At 42.3% G+C, this 19,621-nt stretch overlaps 1 protein-coding gene across 2 annotated transcripts; it reads right to left on the reverse strand.

Moving 5' to 3' along the window:
- Positions 1-1,025: 1,025 nt before the first annotated feature.
- Positions 1,026-17,187, reverse strand: LOC118364381 (retinoic acid receptor beta-like). Of its 2 annotated transcripts, XM_035745880.2 has the most exons (9): positions 16,566-17,187; positions 12,160-12,308; positions 10,054-10,195; positions 7,851-7,880; positions 7,580-7,737; positions 6,257-6,433; positions 2,938-3,142; positions 2,539-2,697; positions 1,026-1,920 (listed from the first exon to the last, which is right to left on the reverse strand). In XM_035745880.2, the coding sequence occupies exons 1-9, from the start codon at positions 16,714-16,716 to the stop codon at positions 1,760-1,762; spliced, it is 1,332 nt and encodes a 443-aa protein (XP_035601773.1). In that variant the 5' UTR covers positions 16,717-17,187; the 3' UTR covers positions 1,026-1,759. The 2 variants fall into 2 exon arrangements, with proteins under 2 accessions (XP_035601773.1, XP_035601774.1); XM_035745881.2 differs by lacking the exon at positions 7,851-7,880.
- Between the last annotated feature and the right edge of the window lie 2,434 nt (positions 17,188-19,621).

The raw sequence follows: 19,621 nt of genomic DNA on the forward strand, positions 1-19,621 counted from the left end.
TATAAAAAGTGATTGAGTAGGCTGCATAAATTTCATGACTAGAAGCTCAAAAGACGAAATCATTGTTTTTTGGTTGTTGTAAATTGAAATTTGCTATCATAAATGTTAGCAACACCTCCGCCTTTGCGGGATGCGCAGGGGATATGGTCACTAGTGTAACCAGGAGGTGAGGCCTCATTTAACACAGTAAATTCATCAGGCGTAAGCTATGTTTCAGTCAGGCCAATAACATCAAGATTGTGATCAGTGATTAGTTCATTGACTATAACTGCCTTGGAAGTGAGGGATCTAACATTAAGTAGCCCTATTTTGAGGTGTGAGGTATCACAATCTTTTTCAATAATGGCAGGAATGGAGGTGGTCTTTATTTCAGTGAGATTGCTATGGCAAACACCGCCATGTTTAGTTTTGCCCAACCTAGGTCGAGGCACAGACATGGTCTCAATGGGAATAGCTGAGCTGACTACACTGACTGTGCTAGTGGCAGACTCCACTAAGCTGGCAGGCTAGCTAACAGCCTGCTACCTGGCCTGCAACCTATCCCATTGTGGAGCTAGGGGAGTTAGAGCCCTGTCTATTTCGTAGATAAGATGAGAGCACTCCTCCAGCTAGGATGGAGTCCGTCACTCCTCAACAGGCCAGGCTTGGTCCTGTTTGTGGGTGAGTCCCAGAAAGAGGGCCAATTATCTACAAATTATATCTTTTGGGAGGGGCAGAAAACAGTTTTCAATCAGCAATTGAGTTGTGAGACTCTGCTGTAGAGCTTATCACTCCCCCTAACTGGGAGGGGGCCAGAGACAATTACTCGATGCCGACACATCTTTCTAGCTGATTTACACGCTGAAGCTGTTGCGCCACTCTTGAATCTTTCATATTATTGTGTTTATACAGTAGTTTTTCCAGAGGCCATGAGTGTAATTCTCAACGAAGACCACAGGGGGCAGTATCAACCTTTGTATGGAGCACTGGATCGTGTAAATATTTTTTTGTTTTTGTTTAAATGAGTCAGACACACCCAGGGTATATATAGTTTCAAGACTTTAATAGACCAATAACTATCTGAAATATGATCATAATCAATATCACAAAAAAAGCACCAATGCCGTTCACCATAGAGATAAAAATAACCATACAACGGTATGTAGAATACATGTTGACATGGTGAGAGTAATAGCACTTACTTAACAAAGCCAATCATGCAAGACTTGAAATAATGGAAACTTGATGCCCCTTACTTTAGAATAGGAAACGTGTTTTAAAATCTCTCGTACATTTGTGACCCACCCACACACACACACACCTAGTAATGACCTCTGAAAAATGCATTGTCATGCCCTTGCCCCTGTGTCGCACCACAATGGAATGTCTAGTCACAATTCACGCGAATTCCACTCCCGTCCGTATAGAAAGGCTCTGTGTGAGGTTAATACGTTAAGCTACTCTCTAGTACTGCAATGCACTGTATGTATTCAAACCATCTTCTAAGCACCTTATGATACTGACCAATACACAGGCTGGTCCTGTTATATCTCCAGTCACATCCAGTTATGAGTATTCTCTTTTTCTCTCTGTATGTACATCACAACTAAGTACTGCAGCATGATTCTATTTACAATTCCCTTTATATATTCAACTCTGAATACACTGTTTTCACTGGTATTGTTCACGTTTGACCATCCTCATCATTTCCTTTCCGGGACATCCCATTGGAGGTATATATTTTCTTTCTCGTAAGGTTTTCAAGCAAACAGGCCAGTGTCTATGTACTGTGTGGACATGGTGTGTGTGTGATGTTCTTGTCTGCTCTCTGCTCCTCCTCTGACTGCTTCTGCAGGTTCTCCATCTCCTCCAGCATCTCCTGGATAAGAGGAGGCATGGAACCTGGGATCTCCATCTTCAACGTCACCACTCGCTCAGCTCCTGTGTAATTAGAAGGGAAAATGTCAATGACACTTTACAGAGTGTTCGAAGTGTCTCTGAACTATATCGCTTAACCATATCACTCCCATCAGAGGCAGATTTCCTTTCTTTTCCCTATTTACCCCACCTCCACCAGCATGTCTGAAAGGGTTTTTACACTGACTAGACTTGTTGCCCACACTGACCTCCACAGGTCACCCGATTTTCTACTTTTCTCTTTACTCTACATCCTTAAATTAGCCTTGGATGTGGTTGGATGTTCACTGGTGTTGTAAAATCACAGTTTTTTTATTTCACCTTTATTTAACCAGGTAGGCAAGTTGAGAACAAGTTCTCATTTACAATTGCGACCTGGCCAAGATAAAGCAAAGCAGTTCGACAGGTACAACGACACAGAGTTACACATGGAGTAAAACAAACATACAGTCAATAATACAGTATAAACAAGTCTATATACGATGTGAGCAAATGAGGTGAGAAGGGAGGTAAAGGCAAAAATGGCCATGGTGGCAAAGTAAATACAATATAGAAAGTAAAACAGTATGTATGTCATAACACCTGGTTATAACAGTCATGGCCAAAGTAAGTGTCATGGCCAATAGGGAGTTGACCTCTAACCTTTGGCGCTGATGCTGCGCAGGTCGGTTATCTTCATGAGGACCTTGGGGAACATGAGGGGCATGCTGGGCCGGCGTTTACGGGAGTAGATCTTCAAGGCCTCCAGTAAGGGCTCTTGCAGGACCTCCACCTTAGACGGCTCCTCCAGGTCCTGGCGGTCTGACACAGGAGAAACATTGTCCGTGTGACACCGACACATCATTCATCTGCTAATTCAGCTCATCTATTTTGTTTGTGTGACTCCTCTACGTGGCCTATATGTATCGATACACAAAAACGACAATGCGGTTCATTTATTGGAGTAAATACTAAAAGTACATTCATAAAACAACAAAAAAGATTGTTTTATATGGAATGTGAACTTTCTGCCTGTACTGAAGCTATGGCTAGTTGCAGTACCTCCAGACACCAGGCAGATGGCGCTGAGTAGGCCACTTTCTGTGTCATCCATCTCCAAGGGCAACAGCTGGCCGGCGAAGGTGAACACCTGGTCTGTGAGCGGGCCAAAGCCAGCGTTGTGGATCTGTGTACGGGTCAAGGTCAGCCCGTCTGAGAAGGTCATAGTGTCCTGGTCAGGTGTGTACCTCGTACAGATCCGCAGAATCTACAGGAGACAGAGGGGACATGAGGGGGAGTACAGAAAGTATAGAAAGGGACAGTATACTCAGTATAGAAAAAGGTAATGGTGAGATGCATGTTCAAGAAGAGGGGGATGGAAATTAAAATACTAAAAGACATGAAAGACAGTTCAGGCAAAGAGAAAAAGAGAGTGAAAGAGAGAGAGAGGGAAGTATAGAGGTAAAACACATACCTATATGGAGTCTGCATAAGAAAAAATAGAGAGAGAGATCAGGTTGAGAGAGATAGAGATAGACATACCAGGTAGAGAAAGATAGAGGGATCAGGTCAAGAGAGAGAGAGAGAGAAAGAGAGACCGATCAGGTTGAAAGAGATAAACAGATAGGAAGAGCAGGTCGAAAGAGATAGACAGATCAGGTCGAGAGAGAAATAGAGAAAGAGGGATCCAGTAGAGAGAGATAGAGAAAGAGATAAAGGGATCAGGTAGAGAGAGATAGAGAAATATATAGACAGATCAGGTCGAGATCGAGAAAGACATAGAGGGATCAGGTCGAGAGAGATAGAGAAAGAGATAAGACAGATCAGGTCGAGAGAGATAGATAGAGAAAGACAGATCAGGTAGAGAGTGTCATGACGTTGGCCTGGGGGGTAGGTTTATGACAGTCATAAATAACTCTTCCCCCCTTTTTCCTCTCTCTACCCTACTGAGGTTACATTTGCAAAACCCTTGGTTAACATAGAGTTTCTGAGAACGTCAGAAGGTGGGGGGGGGATTAACTATATTCTGGTAATCCGACCAATGGAACATATGCGGTGGTACTTAATGAATATGATGTAAGTTCGGTGGTCAATCAAGACATTCTCATCAATGATCAGATGACATAAACTCTACAGTGGAAAGTCTACACATCAGAGTTATCGGATTCACATGGAATTGTTGTTCAATTTAAATGTTTGAATATGAAATTATTTGTGATGGGATGAAATGTGATGTTAGCTTCTAAAATGAGAGATTTGGGTTTTCATAAGATAGGGCTGCTCAGTCAGTGGCCCGCCCCTGTGAAGGGACATGGGCTATAAAACTTTTCAAACACGTCCTCCTCTCCCTTCCTATATAAGCCCTTGACGACAATATAACTTCCTGTTCCGAGGATGTAGGACGACGGTCCTATGTCAGAATGGTTCAGATAATAACTACAGAACGAAGCCAACATCAGCGTGAGCTTCAGTTGCAAAGGGTATGAACTTTGAACTCTTATTCACTACCGAAGTGATACCTCCTAGCCGTTGAGTTAGCAACAGCAGATGCAACGAGGGTTAGGAAGGAACAGACAGTGTATCCCGTCTATCACCCAACGACGTTACTACAATGTATCCAATTGACAACCAGAGACATTCTTCAAAGGACTCGGTTTGGCAACACGGCCTTCCATCTACCACCAACCTACCGAAGCGCAGCTCAGAGTAAATATTTATTGCATTTTCCTTTTCCAAATGGGCGGTAATTTAGAATGCATAAGATTCTGTATTTACGATAGCACAGCTTTTTCCCTTTGTTCCTCAGTCTTCCCGCTCTTTCACTCAAACCCAGCCCCTTTTCCTTTGTGTAACAAGCTGTCATATCTGTTCCGCCCGCTAGGGACGTTTTTCTTTATGACGTAATTTGTAATCAAGTTATGATTTAATTATGTGTATGTGTAATTCTGTGTGATTAGTTAGGTATTTAGTAAATAAATGATTAAACCCAATTTTGTATTATTGCTGATTCAACTTGTGAGCCAGGGTTCGTGCGGATAACCAAGAATTTACCATTTTCAGATGAGAATGAATTAAGGTGAGGATTAATGTTGACTGCTATTGGTGTAAAATATTACTCGGTCTTTAAGAGTTTATTCGGAAGATAACAACTCTATAAATATTATTTTGTGGTGCCCGGCTCTCTCCTTAATTACATTTACATGATTAGCTCAATCAGGTAATAGTAATTACGGAGAAATTAATTTATAGAATAGTATGTCATATTACTTAATCCGGCATAGCCAAAGACACGACAAGAGAGATAGAGAAAGAGATAGACAGATCAGGTCGAGAGAGATAGAGAAAGAGATAGACAGATCAGGTTGAGAGAGATAGAGAAAGAGAGAGGGATCAGGTAGAGAGAAATATAGAAAAAGAGACAGATGAGAAAGAGAGGGGGATCATGTAGCAAGAGAGATAGATGGATCAGGTAGAGAGAGATAGTGAGAGATATAGAAAGAGAGAGGGATCAGGTAGAGAGAGATAGAGAAAGAGATAGACAGATCAGGTTGAGAGAGAGATAGAGAAAGAGAGAGGGATCAGGTAGAGAGAAATATAGAAAAAGAGACAGATGCGAAAGAGAGGGGGATCATGTAGCAAGAGAGATAGATGGATCAGGTAGAGAGAGATAGTGAGAGTTATAGAAAGAGAGAGGGATCAGGTAGAGTGAGATAGAGAAAGAGATAGACAGATCAGGTTGAGAGAGATACAGATAGAAGGATCAGGTAGAGAGAGATAGAGATCAATCTGCACAGTAATTATCCCTGCACGCCTCATTAGAAACCACCTCAGTAATGTAAAATAAACATGATAACGCTTTGATTTCAGATTAAAGCGTTCCCATCGAGCAAATAAAGCCATGAGTGAATCACCATGGTGCAGCTAGTGAGAATCTATCTACCAACCTTTGATGGTGCACAGAGTTGACAATGAAAACCAGAAGATATCGGGAGATGAAAGAGAATAAAACATGCCTTCAGAGGTAACACTCTGTCTGAACCCACCACCACTGTGTCTGTCTTCAGCATAAACGTATGCTGAGACAACAGCAGATCCATAGTGTCTGCACCAAACAGCACACTGTGGCTGATAGACAATGGAACAGCAGATCCATAGTGTCTGCACCAAACAGCACACTGTGGCTGATAGACAATGGAACAGCAGATCCATAGTGTCTGCACCAAACAGCACACTGTGGCTGAACCCTTCTAACACCACACAGCCCAGTTGTTGAGGTGCGAGATGTGCTTTGGAGATGTGGACGTACACACACATATATATCCCCTCACGCATACAGTATATACACACAAATGTACAGTACACACACACACACACCGCTCACCAGAATGTCCAGACAGGCCGCTTTGAGGAGGGTGATCTGGTCAGTTATAGTCAGGCCGGTGAAGCCAGGAACCCGTTTGGCAAACTCCACAACCTTGATGATACATTTGGTGGCCAGCTCACTGAACTTATCCCACAGCCCCAGGTCCAACTGGATCCTAGTGTCTGAGCTTGAGTTCTACAGAGAGAGGGAGGGGGGGGGTAAAGGAGAGATGAGAGATAGAGAATAGGGGGATAGATAGAGGGAGGGAGAGAGAAGGTGGGGCAGAGAGAGGAGGGGAAGGGTAAAGGAGAGATGAGAGATAGAGAATAGGGGGATAGATAGAGGGAGGGAGAGAGAAGGGGGTGGGCAGAGAGAGAGGGATGGGATGAAGCGAGAAAATCACGAGAAAACAAAAAGAGAATTACTTGACACATTGGAAAGAGTTTACAAAAAAACTGTGCAAACTAGAATGCTATTTGGCCCTAAACAGAGAGTGCACAGTGGCAGAATACCTGACCACTGTGACTGACCAAAAATGAAGGTAATCTTTGACTATGTACGGACTCAGTGAGCATAGCCTTGCTATTGAGAAAGGCTACCGAAGGCAGACCTCGCTCTCAAGAGAAGACAGGCTAAGTGCACACTGCCCACAAAATGAGGTGGAAACTGAGCTGCACTTCCTGACCTCCTGCCCAACGTATGACCATATTAGAGACACATTTTTACCTCAGATTACACAGACCCACATAGAAAGCAAAAACAAATCAAATGTTGATAAACTCCCATATGAGTTGGTTGAAATACCACCGTGTGCCATCACAGCAGCAAGATGTATGACCTGTTGCCACAAGAAAAGGGATAGAACAAACACCATTGTAAATACAACCTATATTTACGTTGATTTATTTCCCCTTTTGTACATTTAACTGTTTGCATATCATTACAACACTGTATATAAAAATATTATGACATTTCAAATGTCTTTATTCTTTTGGAACTTTTGTGAGTGTAATGTTTACTGTTCATTTTTTATTGTTTATTTCAGTTTTGTTTATTGTCTATTTCACTTGCTTCGGCAACATACGTTTCCCAAGCCAGTAAATTGAATTGAAAAGAAAGAAAGGAAAAAATAAAAAAAAATATATATATAGAGAGAGAGAGAGAGCAATTAGTTCTGAGTATTATCTCAACAATACAACCAGTATGATCCATTTAGATGAATGGACTTTGGTCCAGGGATAGTGCTTCTGAGCGCCAACAGAGACAGGCTTAAACGGAACACTATCCATGACGCATGTCATTTGTATCTATGGTGCCAACCCGGCAGTGGCTGTTACTCACTGTAGTGTATTTGCCCAACTGGCAGAGGGAAGGGAATGTCTCTCTATGAGCCCTACAGATATTCTCCACTACACCGCCCAGTTCCGCTGTCAGCTCATATGTCTCGATGATGGTCATCTTGGGAGTCTCCTTCTTCTTGCTCCGGTCATTCCTGACAGCTGGGAAGAGAGGATGAAATATGAACGGAGATAACTCCAGAAGAAAATGAAAATGAAATTGAATTGGTTGCAATAGCTAAGTTGGTTGGATCGTGGCGCTTGTAACACAATACCTCTGGTGTGATTTCCCTTGTGGGCAACACCTGCAGAATATATAGTAGGTGTTAACAGCAAAGAGTCTGTTAAATGGCCATATTTTTCTAAACAAGCCGTGCACATTTACCAATGAGTGTGTAAGTCATGTAAAAAAAGAATCACGTTGCCTTCCAACTGATCTATAAATCACGTCAACGTACTTCGACCATTGGTTTTCAACACAGGCCACTCGTTTTACTGAGCCGGATCTCAGGGAGAGATACATCTTTAAGCACCTGGTCTCCTCAGACAGACGCACGCCTCGGACGGATCTGTGCAGTCAATGGATAATCTACTTGAGTCTACCCTACTTCCTGCAATCACTGTGTAAACCCTTCACTCTGGGCTGTATTTACACACCAATCAGTGACAGCGGCAGACGATGGAGCAGCAGTAGTAGTAGTAGCCGTTACATACTAGCCACATGGCCACAAGGCTGATGCGTGTGCTGATGGATTTATGTAATGCTGACATGCTGGGTAGAAGGGATTAATGACATTCAGAATAGCAGGCATCCATCACCATGACACCATCCCCCTACCCACAACAGAGATTGTATCTGGGTCAGTGCTCCTTCTGGGAAATGGTGTTTGAAGTGCTGTCATGTGTTTGGACAGAGGAGGTGGAATTCATTTTCTTGGAAAACGTTCGGACGGCAGAAGCATTGACATGATTAGACAGGTGTTTAGGTACGGTGCCTTCAGAAACTTTTCACACCCTTTGACATTTTCCACATTTTGTTGAGTTAAAACTAACTCTGTGTGCAATAATGGTGTTTAACATGATTTTTTGAATGACTACCCCATCTCTTTACCCAACACATTACAATTATCTGTAAGGTCCCTTAGTCGAGCACTGAATTTCAAGCACAGATTCAACCACAAAGACCAGGGAGGTTTTCCAATGCCTTGCAAAGGGAACCTATTGGTAGATGGGTAAAAACAAAAAGAAGCAGACATTGAATATCCCTTTGAGCATAGTGAAGTTATTCATTACACTTTGGATGAATCAATACACCCAGTCACTGCAAAGATACAGGCGTCCTTGAAGGAGTTGACGGAGAGGAAGGAAAGCGCTCAGGGATTTCACTGTGAGGCTTATGGGGATTTTAAACCAGGTACAGAGTTAAATGGCGCTGCTTGGAGAAAACTGAGGATGGATCAACAACATTGTAGTTACTCCAAAATACTAACCTAAATGACGGAGTGAAAAGAAGGAAGCCTGTACAGAATACAAATATTTCAAAACAGTCTCTAAGAGCTTTGCAAACCTGGACTGTATAATATTTTCACATTATTTTTTAAATACTTCAAGCTCTGTCAAGTTGGATGTTGATCATTGTCAGACAGACATTTTCAAGTCTTGCCATAGATCTTCAAGCCAATTTAAGTCAAATTACCCAGAAAGACTGTAATCGCTGCCAAAGTTGATTCTAACATGTATTGACACTGGGGGTTGAATACTTATCTAATCAAAATATATGAGCGTTTTATTTTCCATTAAGTTAAAAAAAAATATCTAGAATTTTTCTTCCACTTCAACATTTCACTGTATTTTGTGTAGATCGTTGACAAAAAGTGACATTTAAAGGTGCACTATGCAGAAATCGATACTCCATTTCCTGGTTGCTAGAACTGTAATAGTTTGCTTAATTTCAGTTTATGTGACAAAATAAGATAGTATAGCAAAGAGAATCATTGTACCATCTAAACCGCTGTGAAATATATTTTCCATTACCAAAATTATTTTTTGTTCAGCTGTCTGACGCTGGTGTACAAAACTAAAGTAAAAGACAAAACAAACAAAACTTAAGAACGGGACGCATAGAAATAGCACACCTAGAACAGATCTACCACTTCTTAGAATTGCTTTCAAGTGGAATGATAGATCTAGAACCCATATTTCTAAGTGAATTTGGTCGACTCGCCCAAAAGTTACATATTGTCACAATCAATTTTAATCCCAATTTGTAACACACCAAAACGTGGAAAAAGTCAAGGGGTGTGAACACTTTCTGAAGGCACTGAGTACATTGGGTAAGAATTTTCTGAAAACGTTTGGGAATATTGCATAGCAGTGTTTAGCAGTTTTGGGGTATATCACAGAGGAGTTGGACGTTGTTTAGAAATGTTGCTCTTCAGTGGTTGAATGGAGACACTCTGAAATATTATTGACACTTACATTCCTTGGACATGCCCGCGGCGAAGCACCTCTGTAGCCGGCAGTACTGACAGCGGTTCCTGGTGATCTTATTGATGATGCAGTTACTGTCCCGGTGGCACGTGTAAACCATGTTCTTCTGGACACTTCTACGGAAGAAACCCTGGGAGGCACCAACGGAAAGGATAATAATATGTTTTCAATAGAGGAGACATCTCCCTTGTACTTTCAGCTACCAGCAGCCGACATTCTACAGACGTCTGAAAGGAGCTCGAATAACTTTGGAGGTGGTAGTGTTAATACATCACCCTCCGAATACATATATCCTTCTAAAATGAGGACGTTAAAGGGACACTTCGGGAATTTTGGTATCCACAATTTCATCTGACTCTGGGGATGTAGGTAAAGGGCCTCATTGCCAAAATCCCCAAGTATCCCTTTAACATCAACATGTGTTTTCCATATGCAAAGAAGAAAACAAACGACTTGTAAATACCTCATACCTAATGAATGACTGTTATCACACAATCACAATGACATTAGAGGAAGAAAAAAACCACAGGCCAAATGGAACCGGAATCATGTTGTGAAACACATCAATAGTGTAGGGTGTAGCAGGGTAACACCACACGTGTTGTGTCTGACGCCTGTCCATAGTCAGTCGATAGTATTGACTGGTGCTGTGTGATCCCGACACATGAGCTGTTTTATCAGGGCCAAGATTCAGGCCCTTTACATTTACATTTAAGTCATTTAGCAGACGCTCTTATCCAGAGCGACTTACAAATTGGTGCATTCACCTTATGACATCCAGTGGAACAGCCACTTTACAATAGTGCATCTAAATCTTTTAGGGGGGTGAGAAGGATTACTTATCCTATCCTAGGTATTCCTTAAAGAGGTGGGGTTTCAGGTGTCTCCGGAAGGTGGTGATTGACCCTTTAGTGATACTCGTGTTTGCTCTGGGTAAACACGGCAGTCAAACAGTCCCTAGTGGTCTTGAGTCTACTCTTTAGGGTTAAATACAGTAGGTTGAGTAACGTTACATAGTTATATTGTAATTTGGGATACTTCTGGGTAATCCCAGGCCCCCGTCCCCGCAGGAGGCCTTTTGCCTTTTGGTAGGCCGTCAATGTAAATAAGAATTTGTTCTTAGCTGACTTGCCTAGTTAAATAAAGGTTAAATAAAAATGTAAATACATCTATACGCTTTATTTCTTTTAGAATAAATTTTTTTTTTTTTTTTTTTACATTTGAACATCTAAATAGATATGCCAGGTCAGATCGGCACGTGTATCAACAGACACCAACTGATATTTCTAAAGTATGACATTTCCACTTTCGACCTGCTACGGTTGAGAAGACAAACAATCGACAAATCTCTTTCATGCTGCTCCAGGGGCAGGCTCGTGAAGGTGCTGAGAGAGATGAGCTCCATGCTCACTTTCTGCACTAAACAGTCAGCGAGACGACTCTGTAACTAACGCGACTTCTCATCTCTAACACAGATGTGATCTCACACTTAATCTATAATTAGGACCATTGCCTTTCATCTTGCTCTGAAAGACGCTGAGGAGAGAATGTCATCTGTAGTCATGGTCTCCTCCACGCTCTTGGTCTTGTTCACTGTGCTGCCCATCAATTATTTACCTTCTCTTTGTGGAATCTTCTGTTGCCCGAGCCGTTCAGCGAAAGCGGAGGGCCAATCGGCCCAACTTTCATGAACAATTGTGTTACACCTGCTCACTATAGCTCACTGCCAAGGACCATCAAAGAGTGGTAGAGGGGGGGACATTTAAGAACCCCAGAGAATAGTGTGTGTGTGTGTGTGTGTGTGTGTGTGTGTGTGTGTGTGTGTGTGTGTGTGTGTGTGTGTGTGTGTGTGTGTGTGTGTGTGTGTGTGTGTGTGTGTGTGTGTGTGTGTGTGTGTGGTGCTTGTTGCAGTTCCTGGCTTTACATGTCCATTATCCATATCACAGGTAAATTAGATCTGGGATTGAACTCCAAAGTAGAAATGAACATGGTGAACACGTTGAAACCGCTGATGAAAAAAAGGTGGAATTATGCCTCATTTGAGCAGTCAGATGTGTTTCTTGGGATATGTACATGATCAGTCTGGCCCCTTACCTTACAGCCCTCACAAGCACTGACGCCATAGTGGTAGCCTGAAGACTTGTCTTGGCACACGAAGCAGGGTTTGTAGGTGCGAGGAGGGGGCGGAGGTGAGAGAGGACTGGCGAACAGGTCCTCTGAGCTGGAGCTCTGGGTTTCCACAGCTGCTGACACACAGGAGGGATAAAGGGAGAGAGGGAGAGAGGGAGGGAGGAAGGAAGAGAGGGAGAGAGGGATGATGAGGCGCTGGGAAGAAAGAAGGGCACCGAGTGTTGGGAGTGAGATGAGGGCTGCCACTGTATAAACTCTGAAATGGCCTCCTTTCCTTATCGTCTTTCTGTCATAAGCTGTGTCTGAGTTTTCATCATTTTTCTGTCACTTTAATTCGCAAAATTCTCTAACGTGAAGACAAGGAGGAGAGAAAAGTAACATTCGGACAAAGCTGGGAGAAGGAGAAAATTCCAATGCAGCTGCTGAAAATGCAGTCATACAACGAATTTATGTAGCTTCATGTTCTTCAAACAGTAATGTGTTGAAGTAAAACAGTATTAAATCCCTAAAAACTGTTGAAATGTCAAACATATTGGATTATGTCTTTGGGCCTCCTCTTTTATTCGAGGACCAACAGTTATTTCTATGGTCAGTAAACATTCTGCAAAGCGACTACGGAACATAGCGTTCAATCTTTCTTTCTTTTTTTTTTACCAACCAGAAAAGTGCTTGTCATCTTTCATCGGAGAACAAGTACTAATTTTCTATGGCCAGTAAACATTGTACTGAGTGACTCAGCAGTAGAACGAACTATCTCTATGGAAATTGATTCATGAATTTAATGTAGATGAGTTGAAAACATATGTAATGTCAGCCCATGGTTCCAAGTCCACTTGTGTTCCCAAGGACATGTTGAGGCCTTGTGTTGATCGCCGTATCTGACTGAGATAATGTTCCGCTGTTCTTTTAAGATTGCTGTGTCGTCCTTTTCACAGAGAGTGCAAGGGTGAAGAAGAGGCAAGATACAGTCATACTATTCCAATGCCATACTTTGTGGGAAAATGACAACAGCAGACACTCTTAAGACATCTCTTCAGTTTTATATCTCCACTGCCACAGGGCAAGCATCCCCAATGGCTTCTTATCGCCTCCACTGCCACAGGGCAAGCATCCCCGCTGGCTTCTTATCGCCTCCACTGCCACAGGGCAAGCATCCCCAATGGCTTCTTATCGCCTCCACTGCCACAGGGCAAGCATCCCCGCTGGCTTCTTATCGCCTCCACTGCCACAGGGCAAGCATCCCTGCTGGCTTCTTATCGCCTCCACTGCCACAGAGCAAGCATCCCCGCTGGCTTCTTATCGCCTCCACTGCCACAGGGCAAGCATCCCCACTGGCTTCTTATCGCCTCCACTGCCACAGGGCAAGCATCCCCGCTGGCTTCTTATCGCCTCCACTGCCACAGGGCAAGCATCCCCGCTGGCTTCTTATCGCCTCCACTGCCACAGGGCAAGCATCCCCGCTGGCTTCTTATCGCCTCCACTGCCACAGGGCAAGCATCCCCGCTGGCTTCTTATCGCCTCCACTGCCACAGGGCAAGCATCCCCGCTGGCTTCTTATCGCCTCCACTGCCACAGGGCAAGCATCCCTGCTGGCTTCTTATCGCCTCCACTGCCACAGGGCAAGCATCCCCGCTGGCTTCTTATCGCCTCCACTGCCACAGGGCAAGCATCCCCGCTGGCTTCTTATCGCCTCCACTGCCACAGGGCAAGCATCCCCGCTGGCTTCTTATCGCCTCCACCGTTAAAGCACACAGGGCCAGTGACAGATAACTTAAAAATCCAAATTGAGGGGACACAAATAGAAAAAGTGCTTATATCCATCCCCTTGAACCCATGACCTCCAGTTGAACCTACCCTCGCCGGGTCAAACAAGAGAACACACCCATTAGCAAGTATTCTCTCCACTGCAAAACAATGGCGGAGGATGCCACAAGATCCACTGACTGAGGATGAAGCAGTGGAATATTAAGATAGACTCAGTGGTTTGGAAATGGGGAGGGAGGCGCTCACCAATATTTAAGAGAGAAACTGGTCACGTTTAAAGTTTTAAGATGTGTGCCACGATCTGCTTCCACTATGTCAAAGGAAAGTCACTTTCTCTCCACGCTATCACAGTACTATCACAATGCTATCACAATGCTATCACAGTACTAACACAGTACTATAACAATACTATCACAATGCTATCACAATACTATCACAATGATATCACAATACTATCACAATGCTATCACAATACTATCACAATGCTATCACAATACTATCACAATGCTGTCACACTCAACTGAGGTATTTTGGGGGACTTTTAGGGCTAGATGCTGAAAGTAAAGGCAATCTGTGGTGAGGAAATGTCTGTGGTTCTGAGTAGGCTACTCAACTTGTAAACAGGAACAATAATTATAGTTATTAGGATATCATGGCTCATACAACATTAATGGCTCATACAACATTAATGTGCTTATAGAATAGCCTAAGTGATGAATAAGGTAAATATATTATTAGGCTTTGCTTGCAGAGTTTCCCAACAACTACTATGCTGTGAGGGAGACAAGCCAAGCAGTCTTGGGTCTTGTCTGACCTCCTGTTGGTGACCGTCCAACGAACCCTCGGTGACCCCCGGTGACCGTCCTGACCCCTGATCACATTGGCTGGGCTTCGGCTGGGCTCCTCCATCTCAAAACACTGAGCGTTGCCAGAGAAGGTCTAATGTTGTAACAGGCTTTGGTGCTGCCTTCGATACGCCTTTGATATTGCATAACATTTATAAGGAACATAATGTCCTGTGAAGCCCTTGAGACTGACTGTCAGAAGCAGACTGGTGTTAAGGCTAAATGAAAACCTCTGAAGAGACAGCTAGATCAACCATCAGATAGAGGAAACCAAAGGTATCTGAATGGCATTTGACTTCCTAATCTGATCTGTAAATATCAACAACAAGTTGAGGAAATGGGCTCCCGAGTGGCGCAGCGGCCTAAGGCACTGCTTCTCAGTGCTAGAGGCGTCACTACAGACCCTGGTTCGACTCCAGGCTGTATCACAACTGGCCGTGATTAGGAGTCCCATAGGGTGTGGCAGATTTGGCCCAGCGTCGTACGGGTTTGGCCGGGGTAGGCCGTCATTGTAAATAAGAATTTGTTCTTGACTGACACGCCTAGTTAAACAAAGAATAGAATCAAGAGGAACAGTGAGTGTAGTAGGTGACAACAGAGGTGTGTCGAGTCAAATAAGAGTGCAGATTTTATGGCCAATTCATTATCAATGGGTTCACAGTAATAATCCATGTATTATTGATAACAAGTAAGTATACTGATTGACTGCACAACGGTGAATTCATTCCATAAACTAGGAGGTAGGCTTACGAATACTAAATAAATGCAATCATCAGTTGCAGCAAAGCAAACAATGTGCACATGTAAAATAACAACAATATTGACCCTATTCCAAAGCTTTAAAGACACAATCTGTCATTCCCTTTTCAGCCAAATGGCAGCCGTGCCACTTGGTTTGCTATAAAGCTGAGGGATTGGGCTGGAGAAAAGTAACCACAGTCCAATTATGAATGAAGCTATGGATGCAAGGAAAAAAACAGTTATATCAACATTATAGTTTGAAACATATTTTGAAGCTATATATCGTTTACAAAGGCATTATTTACAAACGTAAAAGTAAAAAAAAAGAAACGTTGTATTTTGGGTTATAGTGGTGTAATACACTTGTACTAAATGTATTAGGCATTTGTAAGTTATTCTTCAAGATTCAATGGGTATCGTTAACTGAAATTACCATTAAAAAAACAGTAATATTGAAGATTGCGCCTTTAACATAAACTTTCATGTGTAGGCCTACACAAATGCTGTTGTGTGTTATTTTTTAGTTTAAGCTTGATTTTACTGTGCGGGCTTATATATTGAATTTGATGTAAACCCTATATCTGAAATCACATTATAATTTTAGTTCATTTGAACTAGATATATGACATCAATTACATATTCAGAAAGATATATGAAGAAATGCCTTCGAACTACAGCCTCTGAAAAAAAGATGGTAGCCTGCATTCAACATGACCTAAATAAATATGTTTACATTGTCTTTGGATTAAATATGCAATGACACAGGACTGCACAGGGAACAGTTCAGGCTACAATGTACGAACAATTGACGCAAGGAATAGGCTCCAATATAAACAGTGCATCAAAGGTGTGAGAAGAAGATACAACTGGATGTATCATGTCAAGTCCCACGTTCAGTATTTCCTGGTGTAACATGATCACAACAAATATTTCGTTTAAGTGTAGAGTAAAACAGTTGGCAAGTGAAGGATAATTACTTCAATCCTCAAATAGACCAAATAAAAATAAAGCTTCACCTACATTGCGCGATCCGATGAATTTGCCAATCCGTTTCTGTTAGTCCAGTGAAGCATGCGGTTACAGATGGTTCCTGGAGCATACAAGGACTAGCAGTATAGAAGTCCAGCGTTTCTCCTGGACCAACTGCGAGAAAATCCATATAGTCAAACATGTTTTTTTAATAACATAGGCGTAAGGCCGAGTCCTTATCAAGATGCGTCAGGATCTAATGACATGTAAAAATGGAACCAATGGAATGCAACTGTCCTTAATTCGCACACCCGAGTAGGATTCTGTTTTCCCTCTCAGTCAAGCGTATGATGGACATTTTTGTTAAAAGTTTGGAAATTGACCAAAATTATATTTTATTAATTTGAGTCGATGCAAAAAAAATATCTACAGCTGTATGCGCGAGAAGATTTCCATCGACGCATTTATCAAAAAATATTTGCGTCCATCTCGCGCAGGGAGCACAGTAAAATAGCCCGTCCTTGTGAAAACCCGATAAAACAGAATAGTAGGCTATTTTACATAACAACGTTTGTTTTGGAGTTCTTAGCTCCCATTTATTGACGAATGGGTTACGCTTTCTCTGCACAACCACTTCATACTAGTTATGTCACAGGGACCGATTGAATTACCTAATATATGCTGGTGAACTTTCCATGAACCTTTTTGGCGGCCGCTAACCTTCAAATGACCCAAACACTGTCTGACATCACCAAGTACAAGGATTCCCTCACCAGACGTGATGGACGGCAATATTTTGTGCGCGCTTGGGTAGAATGTTGGGTAGAATGTTAGGTCAGATGGTGGTAGAAATACAGTGTGCGAGCAAGTTGTAGGATTCTGACTTTCTTTGATTTCACACTTTTAACTGACAATAGAAATGACATGTATTTTATACGTCTGATAAGATAGAACACAATGAAATAGAACAGAACAGAAACGAATCAAATAAAATAGATACTTGGAAAAACATACTTTTCGAAATGTAAGCTATCTAGCAACCATCTGCAATCATCTACATCTCAGCCTGTGAATAAGTGGAAGTTAGGCTGTCTTTCATATCTGGAAAGTAGGCCTAATATTAATGACCTAGGCCCTACTCTTTTTTCCACAGTAAAACCAATTGTGTCATCTATACCTAAAAATGGAACTACAATGTAAATCTTGGGTGGGTGAGATAGATAAGCCGTTCAAATATTGAACAGTGTTATAACAAAGACTTCAAAGGCTATTCTCTAAGCTCTCACATCAGCAGAAAATATATGATAAGAAAATGATAGAGCTTTGAGCTAAAGATAGCGATGGAATGAAATAGAAAGGAAAGGTCTGTATAGGTATGTTGATTCTAATTTGAAACATGTAGAATTCCTCTGCTTTATGTAAAACCTAAAATAACAAGGCATTCTCAGATAAGGAACCTTAAAGCCCCATTCTGTAAGATTTCCATTCATTTAAACTGAAGAATTATACCCCTTGATTTCAAAGGACAGATATGACACGTTAAACAGTTCAATGAGAGTAGCATAACTGCCTTTCCTAACCAAAAAGACTGCACACCTTTGGGAAAACCTTAACATTATTATGCATCTCACAGTGTGTGACTTTAAAGCTGATTTGCGTAGCTGTTTTTAACTTTTTAAATATATTTTCCCTGACAATGTGTGTTTTTTTAATGCAAAAAGGTTGTTAAAGCAAATTTAGAACCTGTAACTGTCAGAAAAGGCCACTTCAACTGTCGCTTTTACAGGGACCCTCGGAATTCAATAAAATGACAGGAGTCTAAAATTAAACTAATAAGGAGGATGTCACATTATTAGCATTTTGTTATCTAAACTACCATGTCTCTGGAAAATCGATACTCTTTCGCTTCCGTTTTTCTTAATCCATGTCTTCTTCCATTTCTCATTCCTGACATAAGGAAGACAAAATCACTGAGAGAGAGCACCATAATTAAATTTAGTGCAGGAGAGATAAAGTAGGCCATCAAGATGGGGGGGCCTGCTAAATTTCAACATAACAGCACCAACTGCTGCGTACATCAACTGGAGATGAAACCAAAGAAAATAGGAGGAGTGGGGGATTAACTCAGAAATGTCAACTGGGAATGTATATAAACCTAATGGGGGGGTTGACTGAGAGAATAAATATTAAAATATTAGAATGAGTTTTTTACACGGTAAATACACTCAATAGTTTCCCTCAATGCCACTGCTAACCCCATTCACGGGACCATAGCTCCAGTGTTAAAGGAAGCTAATTACCCAGTATCTCCCACACTCCAGGGAGGAGGGGTCATTCAGAGGACAGGCATGCAGAGCATTCCTGCAGCCTGCTGGCCCCCATCACCCAGCCCAGGCAGCCTCACTCCCTCTCCCTTTACAGTATCTCTCTTTCTCTCTCTCTCTCTCTCGAAGTTTCAAGTTTCCCTTTATTTTACCAGGTAAATTGACTGAGAACATATCTTTTACAGCAACAACTGGGCTCCCGAGTGTCGCAGTGGTTTAAGGCATTGCATCTCAGTGCAAAAGGCGTCACTACAGTCCCTGGTTTGAATCCAGGCTGTATCACATCCGGCCGTGATTGGAAGTCCCATAGGGCGGCACACAATTGGCCCAGCGTCGTCCAGGTTTGGCCGGGGTAGGCCATCATTGTAAATAAGAATTTGTTCTTAACTGACTTGCCTAGTTAAATAAAATATCATTTAAAAAATAATAAAATAACCTGGGGAAGAGTTACAGTGGGAGGAGAGTGGATGGAGCCAATTGGAAGCTGGGGATGGTTAGGTGGCAATGTTGGTATGAGGACCAGATTGGGAATTTAGCCAGGACACCAGGGTTAACACCCCTACTCTTACAGTAAGTGCCATGGGATCTTTATTGACAACAGATTCAGGACACCTGTTTTAATGTCCCATCCGGAAGACGGCACCTGCCCTATGGCATTGTATGTGACAATAAAACATCTATTATTTGTATTATTAACTTAGACCTGAAGAAAGAAAGAGTGCCCCCTACTGGACCTCCAACTCCACCGAACCACGGACATGGTACAGAACCTGAGCTCTGTCT

This window comes from Oncorhynchus keta, chromosome 31 (assembly GCF_023373465.1).
Source record: "Oncorhynchus keta strain PuntledgeMale-10-30-2019 chromosome 31, Oket_V2, whole genome shotgun sequence".
Lineage (NCBI taxonomy): Eukaryota > Metazoa > Chordata > Actinopteri > Salmoniformes > Salmonidae > Oncorhynchus > Oncorhynchus keta.

What these genes read in the sequence shown, in the direction of transcription:
- LOC118364381 (XM_035745880.2), bottom strand. Translation starts at nt 16,716, where the DNA reads ATGTTTGACTATATGGATTTTCTCGCAGTTGGTCCAGGAGAAACGCTG. An exon ending in AGTTGGGCAAATACACTACA is followed by an intron (nt 6,434 to 7,579) that starts GTGAGTAACAGC and finishes CTCTCTCTGTAG; the next exon opens with AACTCAAGCTCAGACACTAG. An exon ending in GCGCAGCATCAGCGCCAAAG is followed by an intron (nt 1,921 to 2,538) that starts GTTAGAGGTCAA and finishes CTAATTACACAG; the next exon opens with GAGCTGAGCGAGTGGTGACG.